At 40.9% G+C, this 26,206-nt stretch overlaps 1 protein-coding gene across 6 annotated transcripts in view; it reads right to left on the bottom strand.

The window, feature by feature from the left end:
• CDH11 (cadherin 11) overlaps positions 1–26,206 on the bottom strand; it is a 145,141-nt gene that overhangs the window by 27,103 nt on the left and 91,832 nt on the right. For 5 of the 6 annotated variants that reach the window (XM_073880193.1, XM_073880194.1, XM_073880196.1 and 2 more), the window contains 5 exons: positions 14,513–14,912; positions 10,028–10,322; positions 7,032–7,151; positions 6,561–6,728; positions 2,083–2,270 (listed from right to left, as the gene is read on the bottom strand). In XM_073880193.1, the coding sequence (XP_073736294.1) occupies positions 2,083–2,270; positions 6,561–6,728; positions 7,032–7,151; positions 10,028–10,322; positions 14,513–14,740 (999 nt within the window). In that variant the 5' untranslated portion in view covers positions 14,741–14,912. Of the gene's footprint in view, positions 1–2,082; positions 2,271–6,560; positions 6,729–7,031; positions 7,152–10,027; positions 10,323–14,512; positions 14,913–22,453; positions 22,473–26,206 lie in introns of those variants that run through there. The other variant, XM_073880198.1, reaches the window with a different exon arrangement.

Genomic DNA, 26,206 nt, shown 5'->3' with positions numbered 1-26,206 from the left:
AAAAATGGGTGAATGAATTAAGAAATGAGTAAAAATACCATATTAAAGAATCTTTTAAGAGAAAAATACATCCATGATCTCTCTATATTCTCTTATATTATTAAATCATGTATAATGACTTCCATAGGATTCATCATTTTATACAACTACATTCACCCCTCAAAATTCTTTTCTTTCCTGGTGGACATTTAGAACTTTGTGCTACAAGTTCAAGCAAACATTCTTTTACAAATGAAATAACATCAAACTGTGCCCTAAACCTAGACTTCAGTGCTTTATAGAAGATGATTCCTTTGCCTGGAATAAACATACTGAATTGGGGGAAAATGTGCAAATTAATCATATGCAGAGAGCTCATTTGTGATGTGTGAGTTCCATGGGGTGATTTAAATGTTTCAGGATCTTAGAGACACAGTACGTGTTTATACCTTGAATACATTGAAAACAGGTGACAACCTTAGCATAACCAACTACCCATTACTTGAACAGCAAAGGGTGGGAGGCAGGAATTGCTGATGTCAATGTTCATATGTCAGTGTCAAGCAGAAGGGAAAGTAATATTAATTAACAAGGTAAGTTGACAGCTCTGTGCTAACACACAAGTCACTCAGCTACTTTTCTAGCAGAAAACCAGAGGGAGTGATTACCCCAGCCCTCGGTTGTCGATGATTAGGCTGCCACAGCCACTAATTCTTTTTCACTAATGTTGACTTTTCCAAGTATCCAAAGTTCACCTCAACTTCCATACTCTTTTACTAAACAGTCACCTCCTACCTTCTCTTTGTTTTGTGTCCCATAGACTATCTCCCAAACCCAATAATGTTTGCAAGTATTGCAAAAAGTCAGCTTCTGAGAGTACATCTCTCTCTGCTTTCCCTAACTAAAAGATTCCTCCCAGGAATTTCCCCAACCCTACTCCTGCCTGCTCTCCAGCTACTGACCCCTTTATTGATTCTTCAAATTAATTTTTTATCAGTGTTACAGTCCAATCTTTCCCATCACACCAAGGAGCTTAATATTCATGCTACAAAACCAAGCTGAAACTGAATGCTTGATTAAAACCAAGGTAATCCCATCATCCAATTCAGATTTAATGCTCCATACACTTTGATGATGGAGAGGTATTGATTTCTCAAGTGGTAAATCAGGGGGGAAAACCATTTTAGAAAATACCATAACTATTTCTGCACCTGAAAGTGAATCCTATCTGGCTTCCTTTACAATCCTTTTCTGGCCCAGCTGTTTCTAAAATGTTTCGAGTGGGAAGTTGTTCCAGAATACCCTAGGTTTGAATTTCATGTCCATGAGCTACTAGCCATGTGACTATGACAGGATCAAATTATCTAATCTGTCTGAGCCCCAATCTCCTCATAATTAAATTGAGATACCATTGCCCATCGGGACAATATTATCTACTTTATATGATTTTTCTGAAAAATGTTTGTAAGATGCTCAGACTTCATTTAGCCTATACTGAGTATTGAGTAAATTTCAGATTTTTAAAATAAAACCAGGGCAAACAATAAACTCCTCTTTGCTGTGAGTTAACTCCAGGACACATTTTTAGGGACAATTCAGCTGAGTGTGGGGGAAAGTCCATCATTGCTGTTTCTCAGGCTCAATTTTGAGAGAAAATCAAGCAGTGGATTGGCTCAAGTTTCACATAGGGCCCAGCAATACAGTGGCCCTTGGATGCTTCAGATGGGAAATGCTCTGAGCAGCCAGTATGAACAGAGTTAGCTTGGCAGAGCCAAAGGAGGAACCCCTTCATGCTCAGGGCTGTTTGTCCAAATTCTAGATTTATCTACCTATCTACACTTCTGTGTGAAAATGGTGCTAAATCACAGAAAAACTAACAGGCAGTTGGCCGGCATCCCGAGCCCCTTTGCTAGCTCCCTCTGTAGTAACAGAAGGGGATATAGTTCTGTTATGGCCCAGAACTGGGAGCTGAACTGCAAAGTCAGGCCAGCCCCCAGTTGTCCATATTCTTGTTGCTTAGCCTTCCACTCTGCATTCGCTGCAGTGTTGCCTTGGCAGGGCTGGCCGGCCCACTCACACACCTGCGTCCTCACCCTAACTCACCTTTTTCAGTTTGACCACGCCCTCCTGTGTCTCATAGTCCGTCGTGATCTCAAACAAGTCCATACCGTCTCCATCAACAATATTGTATGTGACTAAGCCATTTTCTCCAATGTCTGGGTCTTTTGCCTTTACTCTTCCTACTTCCTCCCCGGGGACAGCCGCTTCTGACACAGACATCTGGTATACGCCTAGAAGAAGAAGACATCTATTTTTATTTTCCCTTTTATTTAGCAGCTGTAAGACTTTAGATTTCACTGAATCTCAATAAATTTCTCAAAGGGTTTGAAATTGAACTCTCTATTGATTGAAAACATGAAAGAAGTGAATGGACGGGAAGGAAGATCCCACATGGCCTGCTTGTCAAAGAAATGTGTTCTACAAAGGATGATGAAACAGTATCGGGGTCCAGGGTTATGTGGTGGGGTCACCTGCCACATGAGAGAAAGGAAAACAATACTCAGTTCCATTTCCCATCAGGCAGTGATGGAGGACCATGTGTATCCTTATACGTTCAAAGAGCAAAGACTTCTCTTCTTGTCTTCAGGATGATCCACAAGTTAACTCCAAAGCACTGCCAGGTTCCCAGAAACACATCCTTCTCTTTTAAAAAAAACTTCCACAGCTCCATATTTTTTTTTAAAAAATCAAAGGCAAATTCTATCCTTCAAGGTTATGACTCTTCTAACTCTATAGTTGACTCTCCTCTTACATTATCTCCTTCACCATTTGATCAATAAGCACTGCCTTCTCTGGAAAGGTTTCCCACAGTGTGGTCTGTCCATTTATATTTATTAAATATTTACTGGGTGCTGCTTTAGCCCCTGGAGACTCAGTGGTGAATGAAATCTTCAAGTTTCTTCCCTTACTGAGGCACACTGAAGAGAAAAAAAAGCAAATGTATACCTACTCTGATGTCATTGCCAGAAAGAAGAAAAATAAAGTAGCGTAAGTGGTAGAGGGTAATGAGACAGCGTGTGACTCTGTGTGAGCGTATACGGTTTGTGAGGGGGATGGTGCATGTGTGAATGCATGTCCGGGTGTGTATGAGTGTCTGGTACGCATATGCATGTGTGAGTATGTATATGAATGTGTGATGTGTGTGTGTGTGTGTGTACACTTGTGTCAAATATGTCTGTGTGAGAAGAAGAAAAAAGGAGAATCAAGATCAATTTGGAATTAGTTGGTCAGAGAAGACATCCCTCAGAAGAAGGCATCTGAACTCCCTTGAAGGGTTAGCAATCAATCACATGAATCTCTGGGGATAAAAATTACAGACAGAGTAAAGAACAAGTGGCAAAAACCCTGAAATGGGCACATACTGAAGACATACAGAAGCAAGAATTCAAGTATGACTGGAGCTTTCTGTAAAAGGTGAGGGTACATGGGTAGGCTGGGGCCCATCTGTGTAAAAAGGCCATTGCAGGAAATAGGAAAGACTTCAGGTTTTGTTTAAGCTTGGTGGAAGCCACTGGAAGGTTTTCAGTAGAGAAGCCAGATTTGAGATGATTTTATCTGCATTTTAGCATTTTAAAAATATTCTGTGTGAAACAATATAGAGAAACAAGGCTTGAAACCTTGTCTCTACCACTTCCAAGTTGAGTGGTTTTGGAAAAGTTACTTAAACTCTTTTAAGGTTTACGTTCCCTTCCATGGATTTTATCAGTTCCAGTACTGTTTCTATATTTATCTATATAATGTGGCTTTGAATGCTTTCAGGTTGACCCATATTCTACTTAATTACACCATAATCTGCATAGTCAAGGACAACCGGGAGGTGTAGTCTTCCCTGATAAGTCTCTGTAAATAATTACCAATTTACACAATGGTTTACAGAAACCTGTTCTGAACTGGTTTTCTCCAAATCTCATTCGAGTTCATGGCAATGAAACTAGTATCTGCACCGAAGCAATGTAACTTTACTATATGGTCGCATGTGAGCAAGGGCATTAATGGCTGCCTGCTAATAATCCTGTTTGCTTTTACCTTCTACCCACAAAACAATTTTGTTGTGTGGATAATGGAGCATGCAGTCTGTTAGAATGCTGTATGAGCCTTAAGCTTATTGGGGGTGCTGAACCTTGTGCCTGACTGGGCAAAGCAGTCTTTCTTCATCTCTTCTGGGACCTTACGAGAATATTGCCTTGTAATCCTATCTCAGTATCTCCCTTGTGCAGACCATTGTCTTTGGATTCCTCTGAATGACCATGGTGCCTTCCTGGGACCATATTTGTTTGCCTGCCTTGTTCCCAGGTTTGCAAAAAGTGCCATCTCTCTGATGATAAACTCCCAGGCTCTATACCAGCTACTCTCCTAATCTTGTGATGAATCCCCCATGTACTAGCAGCGTCAGCAACACTATAATCACACTGTACCTTTGTCTATGTCTATATATACATAAACAGATTTATGTTCAAGTTCTGGCTTTGCTACATTCTTGTTTTTTAAATTTGATTAAGATTTTTTTAATTTTAATTCCAGTATAGTTAAACATACAGTGTTATATTAGTTTCAAGTGCACAATACAGCAATTCAGCAATTCCATACACTACTCGTGATCATCAGGACAAGTGCCCTCTTTAATCCCCATCACCGATTTCACCCATCCCCCACCCACCTCCCTTCAGGTGACCATCAATTTGTTCTCTATAGTTAAGAGTCTGTTTCTTGGTTTCTCTCTCTTTTTATTTTGCTAGTTTGTTGTGTTTCTTAAATTCCACGTGAGTGAGATCATATGGTAAATCCGTCTTTCTCTGACTGACTTACTTCGTTTAGCATTATACTCTCTCGATCCATCCATGTTGGTGCAAATGGCAAGATTCACTCTTTTTGTGGCTGAATAATATTCCATTGTATATATATGTGCCACATTTTCCTAATCCATTCATCTATTGATGGACACTCGGGCTGCTTCCATAATTTGTCTACTGTAATAGCCAATAATGCTACTATAAACATAGGGATGCCTATATCCCATTGAATTAGTGTTTTTGTATATTTGGAGTAAATGCCCAGTAGTGTGGTTACTGGATTGTAGGGTAGTGATTTTTAACTTTTTGTGGAAACTCCATACTGTTTTCCACAGCGGCTGCCTCAGTTTGCATTCCCAACAGTGCAAGAGGGTTCCACTTTGTCCACACCCTCACCAGTACCTGCTGTTTCTTGTGTTTTTTTATTTTAGGCGTTCTGACAGGTGTAAAGGGATAGTTCATTGTGGTTTTGATTTGCATTTCCTCAATGGTAAGTGATGTTGAGCATCTTTTCATGTGTATATTGGCCATCTGTATGTCTTCTATTCCTGTCTTCTGCCTATTTTTACCTGGATATTTTTTGGCTTTTTGGGGTGGCTTTGCTACATTCTTTGGGCAACTTATTGTACTTTTCACAGAATCCAGTTTTACCTGTAAAATGTAGGCTCTTGTGGAGATATTCAGTAGTAGTTACGATTCATTAAACGATGGTAGATGTTGTAATTATGATGATTAATAATCTAAAAAAAGTATTTCTTCTTTTATTTCCCTCTGCAATCCTATCAATTTTGTAGAAGGACCACAATCCCCCAGATAAAAATACTGTTGTTGACAACTTATGCCAGATATAAGATTTTATACAAGCCTATGTAGTTCTAACAATATCCTATTAATTAAGATCTACGGAAGACTGTATTCTCCAAAACTGGCCAAAGCCATATCTCCCATCCCACATGCTTTTCCTTCAACATGACTTTGACAGTCTTTCCATTGAAAAACCTGGTCTATAAGAACTCTCCTTAAATTTGGGCAGTCTTATGACTACAGTGGAGATGATGTGATGTGATTTCTGAAGTTAGGTCATAAGAAGCAGTACAGTTTCTGCTTGATATTCTTAGGGCTCTCACTTTCAGAACCTATCCGAGCCATTTCTTGGTGAGCCCCACATGGAGAGAAACCAAGAGCCAACACCAGTTCCTCAGCCATGTAACTGAGCATTCTTGGGAATGGATCCTCCAGCCTCAGTCAAGCCGTCCTCACTTGATGCTATGGAAACAAAGATAAGGGGTCTCCTCCAAGTTTTGCCCAAATTACAGACTTACGACAAAAATAAGTAATTATTATTGTTTTAAAGCACAAAGGTTTTGGGCAGTCTATTTTAGAGCAAGACAACTTACTCAGGTACTATTATCTCCAGATCAGAAATGAGAACACTGAGACAGGGAGAGGTTAATTAATTGTGTCACCATATCGAGTGAGATACCTAGCGAAATAGATTTTCTGTTTCCAGGGTCATAGAACTTTTTAGGTTTCCTTTAACTTCTACTACCTGTACTCCACCTTCACTTTTTTCGGTAGCTGTTGTATTGTTTTGGTTTTCATTTTTTGCATGAATGATAAAGAGACACCCTTCTTCTAGCTTTCTTCCTGAAAGCTGAGTAAAGCAGGAACGGGTCAGAGAAGGGTGGCCGTGGCCCCATTAAAATGTGAAAGCCAAGCCCACCTACTTACTCTGCGGAAACTTTGGTGGATTGTCATTGACATCAGTCAGCGTGATCGTCACTTTGGTTGTCCCTGAGAGTCCACCCATGTGTCCACCCATGTCCTTGGCCTGGATCACCACGTGGTACTCCTCCTTGGCTTCCCTGTCCATGTTGGGAAGGGCTGTTCTGATGATACCTGGTTAGACAGGAGGGAAACATCACACATCTTCACGATAACAACCTTAAAACAAAAAAGTTCTAGACACAGGGGAAGCAAAGAGGAGTAAAATAGAACCTGCCCTTACAGAAGAGTCACTTCAACATGCTAATTATAATAAAAAGCACCCATACCTGGAACACTCTATAGATAGATGTCTTTCTCAGCAAACTGTCATAATTATTAATATAGCATTAAAATTGTATGTGCTTTCTATGTTGCATTGTAACTGCAAGTAATAACCTCATTATTCTCAGGGATCACAATGACATTGCACGCTACCTGTCTGTGCTTCTACTGAAAAGTAGGGCTGTCCTTCCAGGATGCTGTATACTAACTTGGCGCTGTTTCCATAGGTAGGATCATCAGCATCTGAAGCGGTCACCTGGATGACCGATGTCCCTTAAAAGCGAAATAAATTCATTAGCAACACCCTCTTGGCTTTTTGAATTATATTCTAATTTACAAAGTTCCATCTTAAAATTAAAAACTAAGAAAAGCCCCACAATTGTGTAACATGCTTGCTTTTCTGGGTTTGAGATGTAAAATCTTCCTTTCTTCCTCCTTTTCTTCCTTCCCTCTTTCCTTCCTTAAAAAAACAAAAACAAAAACAAAAACAAAAAACCTCCTATAGCTTAAAAATGCTTTCTGTATTCCTAATACATCGTGCTATGCTTAGTAGTTAAAATAATACTATGAACATTACTGCAAAAACATTCTGAGACCCATGCAATTGAAATGTTCAGTATATCAAATAATTAAATAAAAATCCTCCCAAAGAGTATAATAAAGGATAATTAATGATGAATTGCTTTTCGTAAAAGGACAGAGAGCAATCTACCATCTGTAGCAGAGCAATAAATACATCATTTTATTGTTGCTTTGCATGTAATAAAATAGCTCCTAATACTACATTTTAATTAATTTATGGCTATAAATATTGTACAGAATGTTGTTCCCCGGTGACATGAAAATTGCTTCTTCCCACCTCTAACGGGTCTGGTAGTCATTTAACAGAAACCACCCGTAAACATCGGTGGGTCCGAAGGAGAGGAAACCAGGGAAATGAAGGAAGGTGGGATTCTGTTTCTCCTGGCAGAGCCTCTCTTCCCTGATGGTCACAGGACTTGAGGGCACAGAGTGCTGGACTACAGAATGGGGTGCAGTGCTGGAGGAAGCAAAACAGCATTTAGTGCCTCTGAGCCAGGCACTGTTTTGGGCATTTTCCGTGTGTTCCGCCAGCCTCCCTCGGCTTCTCATTTTTATATCAATTGCATTTTGAGAAATTGGGTGTGAGGGGTAGGAACTTTTGCCATCTATTTTGCAAAGTGGATTATTGCCAGAGTCAGGAGTCTAACTCCCATCCAGCAACCAACCAAACCCACGGTCTCTCAGTGACATTTTTGGCAGAGGGGCAAGGTTCTTTCTGTATGAGGGCAAGGGAGCCCATTTACACAGCCTCTGTCAACCCTTTAATTTAAAATTGTCAGTTATATGGTGTAAAATTCAGTCTTGCTTTTTTCTAATTTTCTGTAATTCATTATTTCATGCAAATGACTCTTCTCGAACTCTTCCCATACAATCAGGCTCTATTCTAGGTGGTAGGGGTTTCTAAAGGAGAATAGGCTCTATTCTCTACCATTGTGGTTGAGCTAAGGAAATTATTAAATCTCTGTGCTTCACTTGCTTCTGGAACTCCACTAAATCCATTACGACTCCTTGTATTTTCCATCTATGTTACTTAACCCTCATCACAGTTTACATTATCCTCACTTTATAGATGACCAAATGAAAACTGAGAAAGATGTGACAAGTGGCCCAGGTTTTGCTGGCTGGTGAGGGGCACAGCCCCAGTACTGTGACAAGAGACTCTACTCTCATAAGCCATGACAGAAGGTCTGGGTGCTAGCCTGAAGCATCAGGGGGCTCCTCGAAGTGGGGACAATGGAAATTCCTCTGGAGTATTCATTTGGATGACAGGCCTTTCCTTCTGTCTCAGTTGCTGATGCTACTGTTCCCTATTTAATGATTTGGTTCATGTCCACTTTTTTCTCATTAAAATCCCAAGGCAAATACTGAGAGACTAAAGGACTGGTCATGGCCAGGGAAGAGAAGCAAGAAATGAAGCCTGACCTTCATAAAATGTGAGAAGAGCCTGATTTGATCTGGAGGAGAACAAAAGAGACTTTTTTTTTTTTTTTTAATCCCAAGTTCTACATGCAAAAGTGCAAAGAGCTTAGGGTTTGGGGGTTACTTCTGCCTTTAACTTTTTTGAGCAGGTTGGTACCTATTCTTGCTGCTTGGTTTTCTCATCTGTAAAATGGGCAGTTTGGCCCAGATGATTCTTAAGTCCATTCGGACTTTCAAATCTCTGATTCATATAATCAGACTCATTCCCTGATCAGAACAGCCCTGATCATTGCCTGAAAGACAAACCCTTCTCAATATGAGGCATGTTTCTCAAAAGACCACAACTGCATGTGTTCTATAAAGCCAAACAAAAGTTGCTGCCAGGAAAATGTGGCCATCTGAAGAAATCCTTCAGAGAAATATCCTTTAACAATGCAGTGTGTGTTTAACCCTGATGAAAAGACATATCTACTTCTAAATTATTCTAACAGATCGTGACATAGTGTCATGACTAAGTGTATATTCTGGAGCGGCTTAATAGCTCAGATGACCTTGGATAAATTAGTTAACCTATTGCTAGCTTGGGTTTCCCATCTGCAAAATATGTCAAATAGGACCTACCTCACTGTAAAGATGAATCATCGCAAAAATTAAGTGCAATAATGCCATGGAAATCACTAATTAGCATGATGTCTACATGCAACAAATATTACCATCACTCTGACTTCAACAGACATCAGTGTGCGCTAGTGACTGAACTATATTGCCTCTAATCTGGCAAGACTAGAAATGGTCATTCCATTTTACAGAAAGTAACACTAAGGCTACGAGAGACAGACCCAGATCCAAGTCACATAGCTAATGAGTACCAGACCCAGGATTCCCTGGATGCAGTCATGTTCTTGCCCCTCGGCCACACTTCTTTATGTTTTATAAGTTTCGGTTTTAAAATCTCACATCCATTTTAAATATTTGGAACTTCAGCTACACAGATAACATTTTTTTTGGTCATTATGCCATAGAAGAGGCAGGATAAATTCAACTTTCCGGATTCAGGAGAATAGGCACCAGCCTACCCGCCCCCCCCACCCACCGCCAAAAGGGACAGCAGGCCTGTAGATAGAGTGGGGCTCCCCTGCCCTACGCACCCACGTTGGACCTCTCAGGCACGTTTGCATGGTAGGTCTCATGCAGGAACTCAGGAGGGTTGTCATTAATGTCCTGGACCTTGACAATGAACTCCGATGGCGGCTCCAGCGGCCGGTTGGTGTCCCTGTCCACCGCTTGTGCCATGAGCGTGTACTGGGCTCTCTCCTCTCGGTCCAATGTCTTGGTGGCATGAATGTTCCCTGATTTGTCATCAATCACAAAAATGGTTCCGGCTCCTTCACCTGAGAGAATGTATTTAATGTTCCCATCACCAGAGTCAATATCGGAATGAAGCTAGGAAAAGAGAAATCGAGATTTTTAATTCTGTGAGGGAGGCCATGGGGAGATAGAGTCTCACTTGCACACTGTTTGCTGGCGGACACTGTCCACACACACTCACGCAGACACGCAGACCCACGCATACACCACGAGAGGGAGATGTGCTCCCCTGCTTCTACAAATGAAGAAATGAAATCTTAGAGAAGATAATTCCTTTGGCCAAGGGCACACAGCTGGGTGCAGTGAACCCAGCATTCAAACTTGAACTCTGAGTTTATCCAATTCTAAGATTCGCGCTCTCCCTCACGAATATGCACACATACAAAATAGATGCACATATTCACACAAACATCACCCAAACAAAATATAGATACATATGCACCTATATTAATAGACTTATTTTGAAAGAAATATGTAGGTAACATAAAAAATTAAAAAAAAGTTTATGCCATAAGTAAGTCTTCTCAGTTCTGATTCCTGCTCCTTCAATTTCTCTGCTCACACACAACAGTTGTTACCAGTTTCCTGTGAATCCTCTAAGATATATTTTACACATATGCTAGAATATCTGTACAGTGAGATACATAAATGTCCCAGCTTATTTTTATGCAATAAAGTGCTATAGTGCACACGTCACTCTCCATCTCTGTTTTCCTGTGAAAGTAAATTCCGTACTGATACATACAGATTGACCTCACCCACTGGATGGATGTTACCACCTTGTTCTAGCTCCAAAGGACACTAGGTTGCTTCCAGGCTTCTGTTACTACAAGAAGTTCATGGATCAGACCTTTCCATAAGACCCTCTGTGAGGCACATGAGGTATGAGGGTCTAGGGATGCAGCCTGCCTGGAAGAAGCTCCCATTCTGATCATAGGCATCGTGTGGGTAGGATGGGTTGATAGATATGCAGCTTCTTAGACAATAGAGAGAACCTTAAATAGCTTTAGTTTTTTTTTTCCTCCTTTGACAAAGCCCAGAGAAATGATGGTACTTGCCTAAATACACAATGGGCTGGACCAGGGCAGGATCCAGTTGTCCTGACTACCCATCCTGTGTCTTAATTCTGCTCTGTGTTTCAGAATGTGGAGCTCACCCAAAGACCACCTCTGATTTTCCTGTAGTAATGAATTCCTCACCTTCCCTTGATGTCACCTCAATGTCTGAAGCTTCCATCTTAATCTTAGTTCCTCTGCCCTCATTATGCTGTTTGTTAGAAGAGATAGACATTGTTTTCACCATTTCCGTAGGCTTTAAGCGTAGCCGAAGGGCTAAAAAGCCCTTGGTTCTACCCTACTACGTAAGAAGCCCCAGTATAAACCAAAAAGCTTTACTCAAATGGCAATGATAATAATAATGCTCTTTCTTATTATCAATGGCATTTTAATACTGATATTATAAGTAAATGCCATTGTAGTATTATTATTAATGCCATTTTAATTATTATTGTTATGAAACCAAGGCCCAGAGAGCTTGTGCAGAATCACAAAGCAAGGTTGAACACACTGCTTTTTAAAAGTGTTTGTGTTGTTTCAGTTTCCCAAAAAGTATCTAATTGATTTGCAGCACCTCAGTGAAACACCAAATATTTCAGTTCAGGGGGATACCTGTAGGCACAAATCAGGAAGACCATTTTGATTTCAGTTCACGGTGTTTCTCAGGAAAATTAAAAAAAAAAAGTTCTTTCAGAACTTGTTATTCATAACCAGCTACATATTGTCATGAAATGACAGTTAATACATTTCTCCTGAATAAGGCAGTTTGGGAGTAAAATATGAAGCTATTTAGTGGCCTCCAAAGGATGAACAGAATTGCCCCAATCTTCATTCGATTTACACAGTGAGGGTAGGATCTCTGCCGCCATTCCCCTGGCTTTCTCCCCCACCCCCCCCCCCCAACAGTTTATTTGTTCGTTTTCTCTGTCTCAGGCCTGGCAAAAGTTAGGGGCTCAGTCTTGTGAATGAGAAACAAGGAAATCAATGCTTATTTTAATGGGAGTGTCTAGAAGGGAAGTTTCCAGGGACTTTAATGGATTACATGTGAGTTTGGCCAAGTTTCTTAAGAATTACACAGATTCTAGTTCATGATCAACCAAATAACTGGAAAAAAAATGTAAAATCATAGGGCTCATTATTTTCCTCTACTTTGTTTTCAGATTTGAAAGTTGGATATAAATTCCTTCTTTTTCTCTCTCCAACAAAGATGACCTATACAGCTGACAATGATATTTATTAGGTTCCACACAAAAAGCAGTTTGGGAAACCATTCAATCCTATCAGGGGATCCAGTTGTGGAGGCATACACGGCCAATTTCTAACACCAAAGACTGATGGCTTCCTCCTCTGCAGAGCACAGCATGACACAGACTGTGTTTCCTGCAAGAAATCTGAAAGTCCGTTGCTTGCCAAATTCTACTTTTTCAGAGCATGGTAAAGCACTCTACCTTGAATGTTGTCAAATCAAAGGTCATCTAGTCTATTCCCTCTATTCACAGGGAACTATATATCTGCATTATCTCAAAAGGAAGATCCACAGGATCCAGCCACTTTTTTCTTCTTCCCCCATCCAATCTGACATCTCATACTCAATCCCATGTGCCTATATTTTAAAGGCCACTCACTACTTACTTTTTCTCCATGTTTTTTCCCTACGTGCCCCTTTAGCTTGCTCCACAAAGATAAGGAAAGGGTTCTCGAAGTCCTGTCTCTTCTGCAGTCTCACACCCTAACACACACACTGTTCCCCACTGAGAAAGTCCCCAAGGCGGAGGTTCTATATTCTAAGAACAATTCACACACAGCTCCCCATGTTGTTCAAGCTGCACAGCCCCTGCCTTGACTGAAGTCTCGTCTTTCTGGGCACAGAGCCCATCTCCTCATGTAGGGAATTCACATGCCAATTATTTCCCTGGGTTCCCATTTCCCCCAGACTACTTCTATTTGGGGTATAATCTTTCCATTTTCGAGCATACATGAATGAAATTCTTTTGGTACATCTCTTTGAAAAGGCTCTTTCCCAACCCGCCCCCTCCAACAACATTATAGAGATGCTAATATGAACCTCTTCCAAATATGTCAATTACATAAATATGCATTGATGTTCTCATGTTAAAGAACAACTGAAATAACTCATTGGAATATAGGAGGCTTACAAATTAGCACCCTTTGGATCTACTCTTGGCCTTTTCCCCTTCACAGGATTAACTCCCAAATCCTCTTTCAGGTCACAAGTTATTACCATGTTCTCTATGAAACCTTCCTCCATCCTTCCCAAACATTCCCATGTAAATGCATAATTGCTTCTGTTGAATTTCTTCATTATCCTATTCTGTGTGTGTGTGTGTGTGTGTGTGTGTTGTAATTGCTTAGATAAGTGTGTCTTTTCCACTAGTCTCTGAACTCTTTGAAGTCAGGAATATTTTACCCTAGTTTACCATTTGCCTACCTCTTCCCCCAGAGCATAGTAGGCTTTCTTTCTTATGCCAGTGAACACCTATCTCCTTGTAGTTAATGCCACTATCCTCTGAAAGATGACTGCACATTTTAAAATAAATGATAATGGGCAATACATTTTTTAACATATTTTGGACTGCCTACACTTTGCACTTTTTTGGAGGGGGTACACAAAGAATGCAGTCCAAGTACTGCTAGGACTCTCAGATCATACTAACTGGGTGTTGCCATCCCTAAGCCAAAGCGCATAAAATCCCACCCATTCTTAAGACACATCCATCTCATCAAATATTTACAAAGGCCTCCCCAAAACTGGGCTTAGTACCAGGACCTCGGGTCACAGAATGACACCGGTCCAGTCCAGTGAGGGAGAATATGATAGACACATGTAATACAAAAAGGAAAGCTCTCATAAGGAGCAGGGAGGGTTCTGAGAACACAAGGAAGGGGCGTCCATGTTGGGGATAGGGCGTGGTCAGGGAAATGCCCTCCGCTGGAGAATGGTTGAATAAATAATGGTTTCAACTCAGTAGATTATTGTGCAGTCATGAAAAATGGGAGTTTAATGGTATAATATTAAGTCTATGAATTAAAAAAAAAAGGCTGAAAGGATGTTTGAACAATGATTTCATGTTTCTTATTGAAGGGCCATTAGTGTTTTTTCCCCCTTCCTAGAAATTTTCTTTCTTGGCCATATCCTACTACTGGGAAGGAGGAGAGGGAGAAATAAGCACTGTAGAGCAGAGGCCTTACCCTGCCCACGAGCACGGGGTCCGGCCCAGTGTATTCCTCTATCACGAAGAACTGGTTCCAGACCCAGCCTCTCTTGGAGCGCTGCAGCACCTGCCCCTCCTTGCCCTTCTCGTGGTGCCCGTGGAACGAGGGTCGCAGGTGGTTCCGCCGCTCGGTGGAGAAGGCCTGACTGTGGCATAGCACACCCAGGCACACCAGGGCGGCTTGTAAACAGTAGTGCTCCTTCATTTTTGGTTACGTGGTAGGCACAGGAGAATGCGGCTGTCACCCCTTTCACCAATCCCGTGGCGTCTTGGCCGACGGTGGCCTCCCAGACGCGTCACGCAGACCTCTCTTGGAATGGAATGTCTCTCCTCGCTGAACACATCACGTCAGGGCTGCCCACTTCCCCAGTCGGCTTCTGCAGGAAGAGAGGAAGGTCAGATTAGCTGCAGGCTCCACCCCCAATTCATTTCAATCCCACCCCATCAACAGGGGACCCGCAGGAGCGCTTCATTCTGGGTACTGGGGGAAGGCTGAGCGAGAAACAGTCCCTGCTCTCTCTTGCAACTTACCATGGTGCTGGTGGAATAAACACAAACACAAAGATGACCCTCAAGGTCTATACAAGGATGAACGAGTGTGCTGTGGAATCCAGCCCCCAAGGTCTCAGTGCCCGTTTTACCACTAACTATCTTACTACGGATTTGGGGTAAGACAAGAGCTCTTTGAGCTCAGCTTGCTCATTTATGAAATGGGGATGCTAATCATACTCACTGCAAGGTCGGCACAGGGATTAAATGACTAACGCCTCTAAATCCTTTAGTACAATGTCTCGTACACAGCAAGTACTCCATATTTATCTGTTATTATTATTGATCATAATTGTACTAGGGTATGTTTTCATACTAGAGAAACTTAGGGCATCATGGGAGTCCAGGAGAGGAACATGTAATGGATGGGGATTAAGGGTGGACATGGCAGAGAGTGGGGACAGTTATGGGAGACTCCCTGAGTGCAGGGTGGCTGTGCTCCACCCTGAAGTGAGAGTTACTGTGATCAGAAGGGAGCGAATGGGATGACCATGCAGAGGGAACAGCATGCCCCAGAGCTCCTCATTAGCAGAGCACGTCCCAACAGTGGTCAGCATGACTGGATGCCGTAAGGAGGAGAAAGCAGCAATGGACCTTTGCCAGAGAAAGGAGGTTGGGACAGATCCCGAGAAACCTCTCATGGTCACTAAAACGCTTGTCAGTGAAATAACAGATCAAGTCCTCATGGTGGATCAGTGAATGCTATGGTGTGATTTAATGAGTAAGATTTGCTCTTGTTTGCTCAAAGGCCCACCCAAGAACGTGAAGATCCTTTCTTAACCTGGCAGTCTTAAAAGAGATACTCTCCAAGCTTTTTCCAACCATGATATGCAAAATAAAAGAGCATACCCCACCAACTGGTCCAAAGGTTTTGTTCCTGGCACCCAGCCATGACTCAGCTACTCATCAGTATAAGAATGGGCCTTCCATGCCCCTTGTAGGTTTCTAACCTACAGTTACTCTGGTCTTTAATTTCTGCCTTGGGTTCCTGGACTTCTTCACTAAATTGAGTCTTGCTGCTGCTGGAAACTTAATTATGCCCTATGGAACTTCCCTTGCTTGCTCCCCTTTCTTAGCACCCTGCAATTTCTTCTAAACAATTATCCTCTTCCCTTGGTGTGCCACCCAGACTTCAGCTAGAGTTCTGGCTCCCAGAACCAGGCAATCCCCATTACCATGCCCACCGCCAACGGGAGAGAATCTCAGAAGAATGTTGGGCATAGAGGGTAACACTCAGATGACACTTCATTTCAGCACTGGTGGGTCTAAATGAAACTGGTGAGCTTCTTGAGCATTGTAGAAAAAAAAAATCATTTAATTCTTAACTTTGGTATAAATGTAGTGGTGGTCGGGGGGAGGAGAACATAAAGGAAGAAGCATGAATCTTGGCATAGTGGAATGTACCTAGATTTGGAGATCAGAGAGACCTGGGTTGGAGTACCACTTCTATATCTTACAATATAGGTGACATTGGGGCTATCAGTCAGGCATTCTGAGCCTCTAGAGGTGTTTTCATCTGAACCATGGGGATGACAAGAATTGCTGCCCTCATATAGGGCTGCATACAGGGTGAGGAACTGGGCACAGACTGGGTCTCTTCCTCTCTTCCTAGAGTGCCACAGTCCAGGCCTGCTGGTCTCACTCAGTAGAAGGAGGTGCCTTACAGATGGAGATGCCCAGAAAAGGATGGTGAGGTACTTTCTCTAAGAGAGGACTGAGGAATAAGAGTTACATGGGGATACCACAGCCGTCTGGTCTTAGTAGTCTAGAAAATAAGGGAATTGGTGGAATTGTAATTTGTTGGAGCAGAACATTTTTCCTTCTGATGGTCTTTGACTTCACCAACCCAAGCCTTTCTGCTTCCTTTGTCATATGGCAAAATGTATCTAGGAGGCCACAGATGTGCAGATAAGTTCAGGTGTCCATCACTGCCCCCAGTACACCCTATGATGTACTCTGTTAGTCTCTTTTCAAGGAATAGGGAGTCCAGTATTTGGTGTAGACAGACATCTCAGGGTATGGAAAAGGCTGTGTGGAAGAGAGAGAGAGAGATTAAAAAGACAGTGTCATCATTCAACAGCTTCATCCTCAGACTTGGACATGCTAATAATACATCAAATGCTGTTTCTTGCCATCCAAACTGATTGTGTGAAAAAAAGCACAGAGGGCAACCCAGGCAGAGTCAGATCCTAAAATGAGTCAATGTGAAACAATAGGAAGATCCCTGGGCTTAAGTCTTAAAGCCAGATATATGGTCAAGAATCTGCCAGTAGCTTGTCATGGGACCTCATCATTCCTGTATTGGTACATTCTCCCCAAAATGAAACTGTTGGGTGACATTTTCTACAAATGGCTTCCAGTTTCATATTCATGGTTGGAGCTCCAGTGAGAGACTGTTGGGGATCTCTTCTGATTCATACACTGTCTCTTTACGAAACTGGATGCATCTTTATGATTGGGATTATATGTTGTACATGATTATAGGTCCCAGTGCCTCTGGTTTTGAAAGCAAGCCATCAATAAAAGTTGAATGTATGATTTGAACCACATACTTAAAGTTCAAACTTGATACTGCCACCACAGAATCTCAAGAAGAAGAAACAGCAAAGACCATATGGTGTGACAAGATCCCTGCCCATTTTACACCATGCCAAGTATTAAGTGTTCATTCACATGGTGATAAATTATTCTTGCATATAAACCATGAAGTGTATTTGAAAGAAACGGTTTAATTAAAGTTCATATTTCTGCACCTCTTTCTTCTGGCTGCCATTTTGCTGTAAAGCACAATTATTTCTGACACCAGAAGTGTTAAAACTAGATGACAACTTTTTTCCCTTTATAAAAAAATTCTAGCTTGATAGTAATGAATTTAAGAGTTTCCACATGACCCAAAAACAATGAGCCCATTATTGAAAAGATGAAATTATCTATTTTCTTTTCTTGGAAATAGCAAAACCATCTTGCTTTTAAAAGTAACTCATTGGACCCATTATTTGAAAGTATTTATATGACTATATGTAATATGTAATGTCATTTTAATGATTAGCCTCAGGTATGTATAAGATGAATTTTAAGACATAATTTTAAAAAATTACTTTCAGAATGAAAATTCACTGAGCAAAAGCTTTTCCTAGCTATTGTTCTAATAACTTTACAAATAGTAATCCAGCTATTTATTTCTATAACAAACTTATGAATAGGTACTATCAATATTCTTATTATAAAGGATGAGGAAGCTGGGGCCCAGATAAATGAAGCAATTTGTGCAAGGCTATGCTTTTGGGAAATCGCAGAGCTGGAACTTGAACCCATGCCATCTGGCTCTGGTGTCTGTTTCTCAATCAGTGAACAATACCAACTCCTGCCATTTGCTTCTGTCTGAATTCATAAGGAAATGATATGGTTACTATGATCTGAATACTGTAACCTAGAAGGCACCAGAAGTAAACCAACATTAGAACTTGGTATATCTTAAAAATATGACTGATAAAAATTGTAATAATAGTTAATATTCATCCAGGTTTATGATCTGCCTAATACTCTTCTAAATGCTTTCCATGAGTTGAGACATCAAATTTTCACAATAACCCTACACAAATAGTATTATTGCTATTCCCATTTTATAGGTAAGCAGTCTGAGGCACAGCAAGATTAAATAACTTATCCATGGTTACAGAACCAGCGAGTGGAGGATCTGGGACATGAACCCTGGATATTTGGCTCCAAGACCTGTACCCTCATCCCCTACAATCCTGTACCTTTTCTAAGAGAAGGTGGCAGAGCAAATACAGACACACATCTCGATACACACATAACAGTCTTAAAATGATAATAATTTACGTTTTGGTGGCACTGGTGGTGACTAAAATACTAAAACCAAACCAGAAAGAAGAGGATAAAGCATGTTATAGCAGAGACCAATGTGAAGATGAACAGGAAGTAATTACATCAGTCCATCAATAGCACAGTACAACCAGGCCTTTAAACAACACATTACACAAAAGTTAATCTTTGTTTTTTACTTTTAAACGCCCTGTTTCAGAATTTCTAAATGTGTAAGTTTCAAAAATGTGTTCAGGGTTTTTTTTTTGTTTTGTTTTGTTTTTTTTAAGAAATACTTCTAAAATCCAGAGATCTGGGGCACCTGGGTGGCTCAGGCATTAAGCGTCTGCCTTCGGCTCCGGTCATGATCCCGGGGTCCTGGGATTGAGCCCCGCATCAGGCTCCCTGCTCGGCGGGAAGCCTGCTTCTCCCTTTTCCACTCCCCCTGCTTGTGTTCCCTCTCTCTCTGTGTCTCTCTCTGTCAAATAAATAAATAAAAATCTTTAAAATAAAATAAAATCCAGAGATCTGATTGATGCATTCAATGGTAAAGAGTTTGCAGGGAACACACATGAAAATTAATAGGCGGCCCTCCTAACAAGACCTTGACATTGGTAATAGAGAAATATATCAATGTTCTAATTGGTTTTAATAAAGACTCCGAGGCAACTCTCCAACAATCCTTCCATTAAAGCACTTTCTAGCAGTATGCCAGGATGTCTAAGCATTGGGGGTTCCACTAAAACATATAGGCTGACTTTATTTTATGGTGGGAGCATATTGCTTGGAAGGAAAAATAAATGTTGAAAGTCACCGGAGTAATAACATGACAGGAAAATGGATTTGCAAAACCACCAGCTCTAAGTGGAAGGCTTGCCCCTCTATCTTGAGAGCAGATAGCCCGTCATAAGCTATTGCGCCTTGAGCATAAAACCCTCTTGCTGTGACTGCTTTTGTCTCCGTAAAAGAAAATGACATATACGGGTGTTTAAGTATATTTGGACTCCTGCTGGAAATTGTTATCGGGTAGAGAAAGAAAGACGAAAGCGCTGAGCAGAAAGCAAGTGGCTTTGGTTTTTCAGCTTTCTCCTCCCCACAGAGCTGGAAGGATCAGACAGGCTGACCCGTTCGTTTCATTTCCAGGGAGCTAATTTACAGCTAAAGACAGGTTATCATTACATTAAGAATATTATCGAGGCCCACACCAGAACTCAAAACTCCATTCTGCCTGGGCAGTGTCCCCTTGTGGGGAAGCTCAGGGGCTCTGCTCTCCACTTCAACAAACACAGCTTTGTAACCAATCGGATTCTATTATGCAAATTAATTCAAGCATATTTTATTCCCCGTTCAGATCTCATCACTCAGCACTGAGCTGGTCTCTAGTTTCAAATCAAATCACAGGAATTATGCCATGTCTGTGGAAATCACAGAGAATGGGGAGAGGAAGTATAATAAGAACTATTGAATCATATTTCTTCTTCCCTGATTTCTACACTGGGAGCAAAGCATAAGCTTGGAGTAATAATCACTTCTGTTCAGGTGCAAAACACACAGGAAAGACCGCAAAAGGGTCATTGTTATTCCACGCTCTAATACTAAATTCAAATGTCAAAGTATGCAGCAAATAGGGCCCCTTATCAATGACCATAACGTTCTCTAGGGGAGAGTGGGAATTTTAAAACTGCTGCAGTGTTAAGTCTGATCCTCTGTTTCTAGAGAAATAGAGAACCACGTGAGTGTCAGCTTTGAAAGTGAAAAAATCACTCACTGCCTGGTGTTGGGCAGACCTGTGTCCAAATCCTGGTTCCATTACTTACAGGCTACATAACATTAGGTAATGATAGTAGAGATTATCCTTGACCAGGTGCTGAATCTTTCTAGTTCTGGGCAGTAAACTCAGGGCTTGGTACATATTATTTAATTTTGTTTACCACAATTGTATTACCACAGTTTGTATTATGTATATATCACCCAAATTTTATCTACAAGGAAATTGAGGCTCAGAGTGGTTGAGTAAATCACCCAAGGGTACATCCTAAATCACTAGCAAGGCTGCAATTCAAATTCAAGTTTATATGACAGCAAAACCCATGCTTTCTCTTTACCTGACTCCCAAACTCTGGGAGTCCATGTTCCTCATCTTCGGTATAAGGAGATTGCATGATCTATCCTCAAGGATCATCTCAGCTCCAAAATTGTATTTGATATTAAAAATAATCTTTGTTAGATATGAATTTCATTTATTTTTAAAGTACGTACAATCAGCCTTTATATTATCAGGCTCTCATGGCCACAAAGTACCATCGGACTCCAACTTCAGTTCTCAGACCCCAAACATGTAGAATCATTCTGTGATTATTTACTTATCTCTTCAAATAATTAAGTAAACTTCCATTAATAAGATGATTAAATACAATGTGTGCAATGAAGAACTTATTATTTGTGATCTACTCAATCCTTAAGACAGTCTTTTTTTCACTGTAATATTTTAAAATGTTAATCATTAAGATGAATAAAATATATCAAAAATGTTAATCATTAAGATGAATAAAATATATCAACATGTACAGGAAATAATGTCAGCTGTGTCATCTCAGACTGTGAATAAACACTGTATATGAATGTGTAGAGAGAGAAAGATTTTATTTTCAATTTTTTTTTTTTTACATGAGCTAAAATACCTGAGGGAAAATTAGGGCAGAAATGGCAATGATAAACAGATGCTCAACATGATGTAACTTCATTTGTGGTATCAAAGGCCCATATATAAATTTCCCTTTGTCTCAGAGCAGTAAATACCTATAAAGCTTTTTTTCTTTGCCAGTTCTTTCATTCAGCAGTAACTTTGCACAGTGTCAGGCCTGGGTTGGACCTCAGGGATCCATAGGCTGCTGTGTATCTCTGATCTGTATGTAGACTGTACTCGAACAACGGAGAGACAGTCATCTACCCAGATGAATAATCGTATGATGGGATCAGTGCAAGCAGGACTTATGTACACAGCACCGAGGAATTGGGGAGCACGTCGCTGCAGATGAATTTGTACCATATCATTCTGGTCTTCTGGTCTTTGCCCAATCCAGCTTCTTCCAAGTAAACACCTATCTCCACAATCTCCACCACATGAAGCTTCCATTCTCATCTTGAGCCATGGCTGATTGAACTGCATCTAGTCCAGCAATAACCAAATCTTAAATTGATCACTGATTGCTATAACCTGTGTCATCTGGCTCATAAGGACAAGCTGGGGGAATAAGATCCACTTGGGAACTTGAATGAAAGAAAACAGGAACCATGTCTCCGTGAGTGAGGGAACTGAAACAGGAAGGTTGATGGGCTCCCTGGGGGATGGAGTAGTCATCCTCCATGGCCAAAGATTTGGTGACATCAAGGTTATGACAAGCCAGTTAGTAACCAAACAAACAAACATGGCCTTTGTCCCCAAGCCAGGTAAATGGCACAACACATGGCCCTATTCTCTGAAAATCTTGGCAATCAAGGACTGCCCTCCACCTGCTGTCTCCATGCCCTCCCCCCCACATACTGATCTTCTGCTCCTGAGTTTCCATACATCGAATGACAATAGGTCTCCTGTAAGTGAGCCAACTTGAATGTTTTCTTTTACCCTCAGACAGCAAACCTAGTAAAAGACAACAATCAATAGGAAAAAGTTAGGTGGTTCCTCTGATAAAGGGTGAAGTACTATAGCTGTGGAGATCATTTGTTCATATATAGAAAATGCCTTCTTCATTCCTGAATATCCAAGAAACACTGGAGCCATAGGGAGACTTTCACAACAAAAGTCAAGATGCTTGTGTTCTAGCAAAGACTCTGTCATTGAACAGTTATGTAATCTTAGAAAAAAATTCTCCTTCCTGAGACTTTCACCTTCCCATAAAATAGGAGGCTGACAATAGCTTATTAAGGTTTTCCGTGTCTATGGGAGCCTGTGAGTCTGTGCTGTGCTGAGAAAGAGCAACCTTCCCTGGATGGAGGTTGCACTAAATTTAGAAAGTCTGGGTCCTAGCTGGCAGGACTGCCCCATGCACACCAGGAGGCTGCACTTAACATCAGATATAATGGCAGTGGAGTCCTCTGGGACTAGGCAATGCAGATCCCTGTCAATGTGACAGGCTGTGAGTCCCAACATTAGGAATAAGAACTCACCTAATGGGCAATGGGAATCCACTAAAAACTCTGATCCAGAGATTGATGGAATCCAAGCTGTCAGAGGTATATGGGAGAAAGTGGCATGAGAACTGGGAGTTCTGACACAATTGTTAACAGCATGGGCTCAGCAGTCAGGTGGGGTTAGAGGGTTAGAGCTCAAGAGCTAGTGCTTGTTCATAAGGTGTATGACTCAGCCAGCCTCCAAGAATCTCCATGCCGCCATGCTGAAAACGTGGAAACAGGAGGACTGGTCTCAGAGGGAGAGTTAAAATGAAAGGAGATGATGCAGGGAGAGAAACTTGTGTGAACTTGACATGGCCTGACACACTACAGGTGATCAAGAGGATAAATGAGGAGTTTTGTTCCTTCAACAAGAATACATAAATATGTACTCTAAGCCCTGGATACACTGATATGACATACCATATACATACAACATGCAATAAAGTGCAAACCTTACAGAAGCCTCTAAGAGGCTGTCCATTAAGAGGAGATAAACAAAAGAATACTTAGAACAGGAACTGTTCAATACGACCACACAAATAAATGAGGGAAATGAGATAAAGCAGACCAGTGTTGTCCAATAGAAATATAATGTGAGTTACATGTATAATTTTTAAATTATCTAGATGCCACATTTTTAAAAGTTTAAAAATGGGTACATTAATTTTAACAATATTTTCTTTAATCCATCATGCCTCACATGGCTTCATTTTAATATGTAATAAATATATGAATTATTGAGCTATTTTACACACATACACCCCGGTTGTTTATTTATTTATTTATTGGTCCTAAGACTTCAAAACTCCTGTGTATTTTAAACTTATAGCATGTCTCTGTTTGGACTAGCCACATTTCAAGAGCTCAATAGCCTTATGTGGCTAGTGGGTACCATCTAGGACAGCACAGTAGAGGATTCTACAGTATCTGGAGAGGGAAGGGGATGTGGTCAACAGAGACTTCCTGAATTAATTACAGTCATTCATAGAGAGGTAACATGGCTCTAAATAGGAAAAATAAGCATCTGGTAGAGGAAAAGGGGCCCTTCTGGAAACCATGCAGATGTGGAGGGCCTGGGGAACTGGGCAAACCGAGAAGGACAGAGCATGAGACTGTAGTCTGAAGATGGCACTGTGGATCCTGGCCTCAAGAGAAGAGGGGCTGGTTTGGGGACAAAGCACATGTGTTTGGTTTTAAATGTGTTAAGCTTGTGAAGCCAATGGACTGATGCTCACGTGAAAAGTTTCAGAGCTGAGCTAGGTTTCTGAGTTCTTCCAAGTATAGGTATTATTAGCGTTACCATTTCTGTTTCCAGTTTGGGCATTCTGCTGCATTCACTGCTAGAGTCTCAGAACTGGAAGAAACCCTCCCTTAGACCTTCCACTCTTGTTCTTTCTTCAGTGGACAAATAGGAAAAGGGTGATACAGAAATGACAAGCAACTTGTGCAAAATTTAAAAAACAACAACAACAAAGTACACAAAACCTGAAGTCCTCACTCTGTAGAGGAAAAATGAAAGAAAGCATCAAGTGGAAGATAATTTATACAGCATCTACCCTGCCCTCTTGCTCCTCAAACCCAGCATAAAAGCAGTCCTCCCTTGCAGACTACTTCTATGTAAACAACCAGTCCATATTCTATAAGGGAAAAGACATTCATAAATAAGGACCTGGGAGCTCTCTTTAAGGACTGTCAGTGGAGAACAGGAAGAGGGAAAACAATCTGCATATTATCCCCGGAATCTACAGGGAACCACTTTCCACAAGAATGTTTTTTAAAAGTATAAACAAGAAGAGTAGGAATTATCCTGAGGTGGTCTTAATAACTGACAAGGGCTTGATGTGTTTTTTTCTGAAATAATTACTAAAACAAGGGGAGAGAGTGCCTCAAATCACCACTACCGAGTCTTCAGAATTCTGCAACATCCAGCCCATGACCCCAATCCACTGTGATCCACATGCATCCGTCTGGCATAATCAGCCTCCAAACAGAAGTGAGGAATGCAGAAAGTCAAGCTGCTTTCAATTATCAGAAGATTGATTCTTACCAGAGTGTGGGTGGGCTGTTCTGGAGGTCTCTTTCTAACGCACTTCCCCAAACCATGCTATCACACTAAGAGTAGACTAAACTCTGCCACATTTTTTAATGACTTTTTTTTTTGGTATCTCTACATATACCACAGGTTTTCTCCCCCCCCCCCTTATTTTTAGAAAGCAGACACCAACAATAGCCTCATAATGATCTCATTGTAGTTTCAAATAATCCAATCTTTGAAGCCCGATTCTTTTCAGATGCATTAATGTCATTTATCAAAAGCAATAGGATTTTTTAAAAAGGTAAGCATAAAAGAAAAGTAATGGGATACAGCAAACCAGTCAAGTGCCTTGTACATGTGCAGAGCATTTTCTGAAGCATATGCTGAACACTTTCAGACAGGCAGAACTTTCAAAGGCAACGTTAAGTGTCTTTTGTGGGTCTCAGATAATATGGTTCACTTAATTAGATTTTCCATAATCCCAGGTTAATCCTATTGTGAATTACAGACGTGAGTTTGACTTGCCTGGCGGAAACGTCTATTGCTACAAATGCACTTCTGGAAAAAAAATATACCTTATTTATAATTCATTACCAGAATCATTACCGTAGAAACTGCTTCTTCTTCTCCCTTGCCCTGGTAGAAGTGACCATTTCCACTCCTTTGGACCATATTGGCCTTTTAAGCAATTTAATAAGGGCACTTCTAATATTTTTTGTCCTTGATTATGTCTTCCTCTTCCTCAAGATATATGAAGTTCTCTAAGATTTGGGAACATACCCAACTCCTTACTGAATTCCTTGCAACTGAGTATAATGATGCAAATAGCTGACATGGCCTCTGTCCTTTATGAAGCTTAACATTTAGACTAGTGTCCCTAGACCTTGATTGCACATTAGACTTAACTGGGGAGTCTTAAAAATCCCATTACCAGGCCTTATTCAACACCAAGCAAAATCAATGAAAACTAGGAATCGCTATTTTTTAAGTTCCCCAGGTGGTTCTGGTGTACATTTGAGGTGAGAACCACTGATCTAGAGCTACACTATCCAATATGGTGGCAACCTAGACACATGTGGCTTTTTAAGT

Source organism: Callorhinus ursinus, unplaced genomic scaffold (genome assembly GCF_003265705.2).
Source record: "Callorhinus ursinus isolate GAN/ISIS: 27379988/994484 unplaced genomic scaffold, GSC_fseal_2.0 scaffold37, whole genome shotgun sequence".
NCBI classification, from domain to species: domain Eukaryota; kingdom Metazoa; phylum Chordata; class Mammalia; order Carnivora; family Otariidae; genus Callorhinus; species Callorhinus ursinus.
The sequence above is the reverse complement of the archived record's forward strand: the minus strand, read 5'-3'. Positions and strand labels throughout refer to the sequence as shown.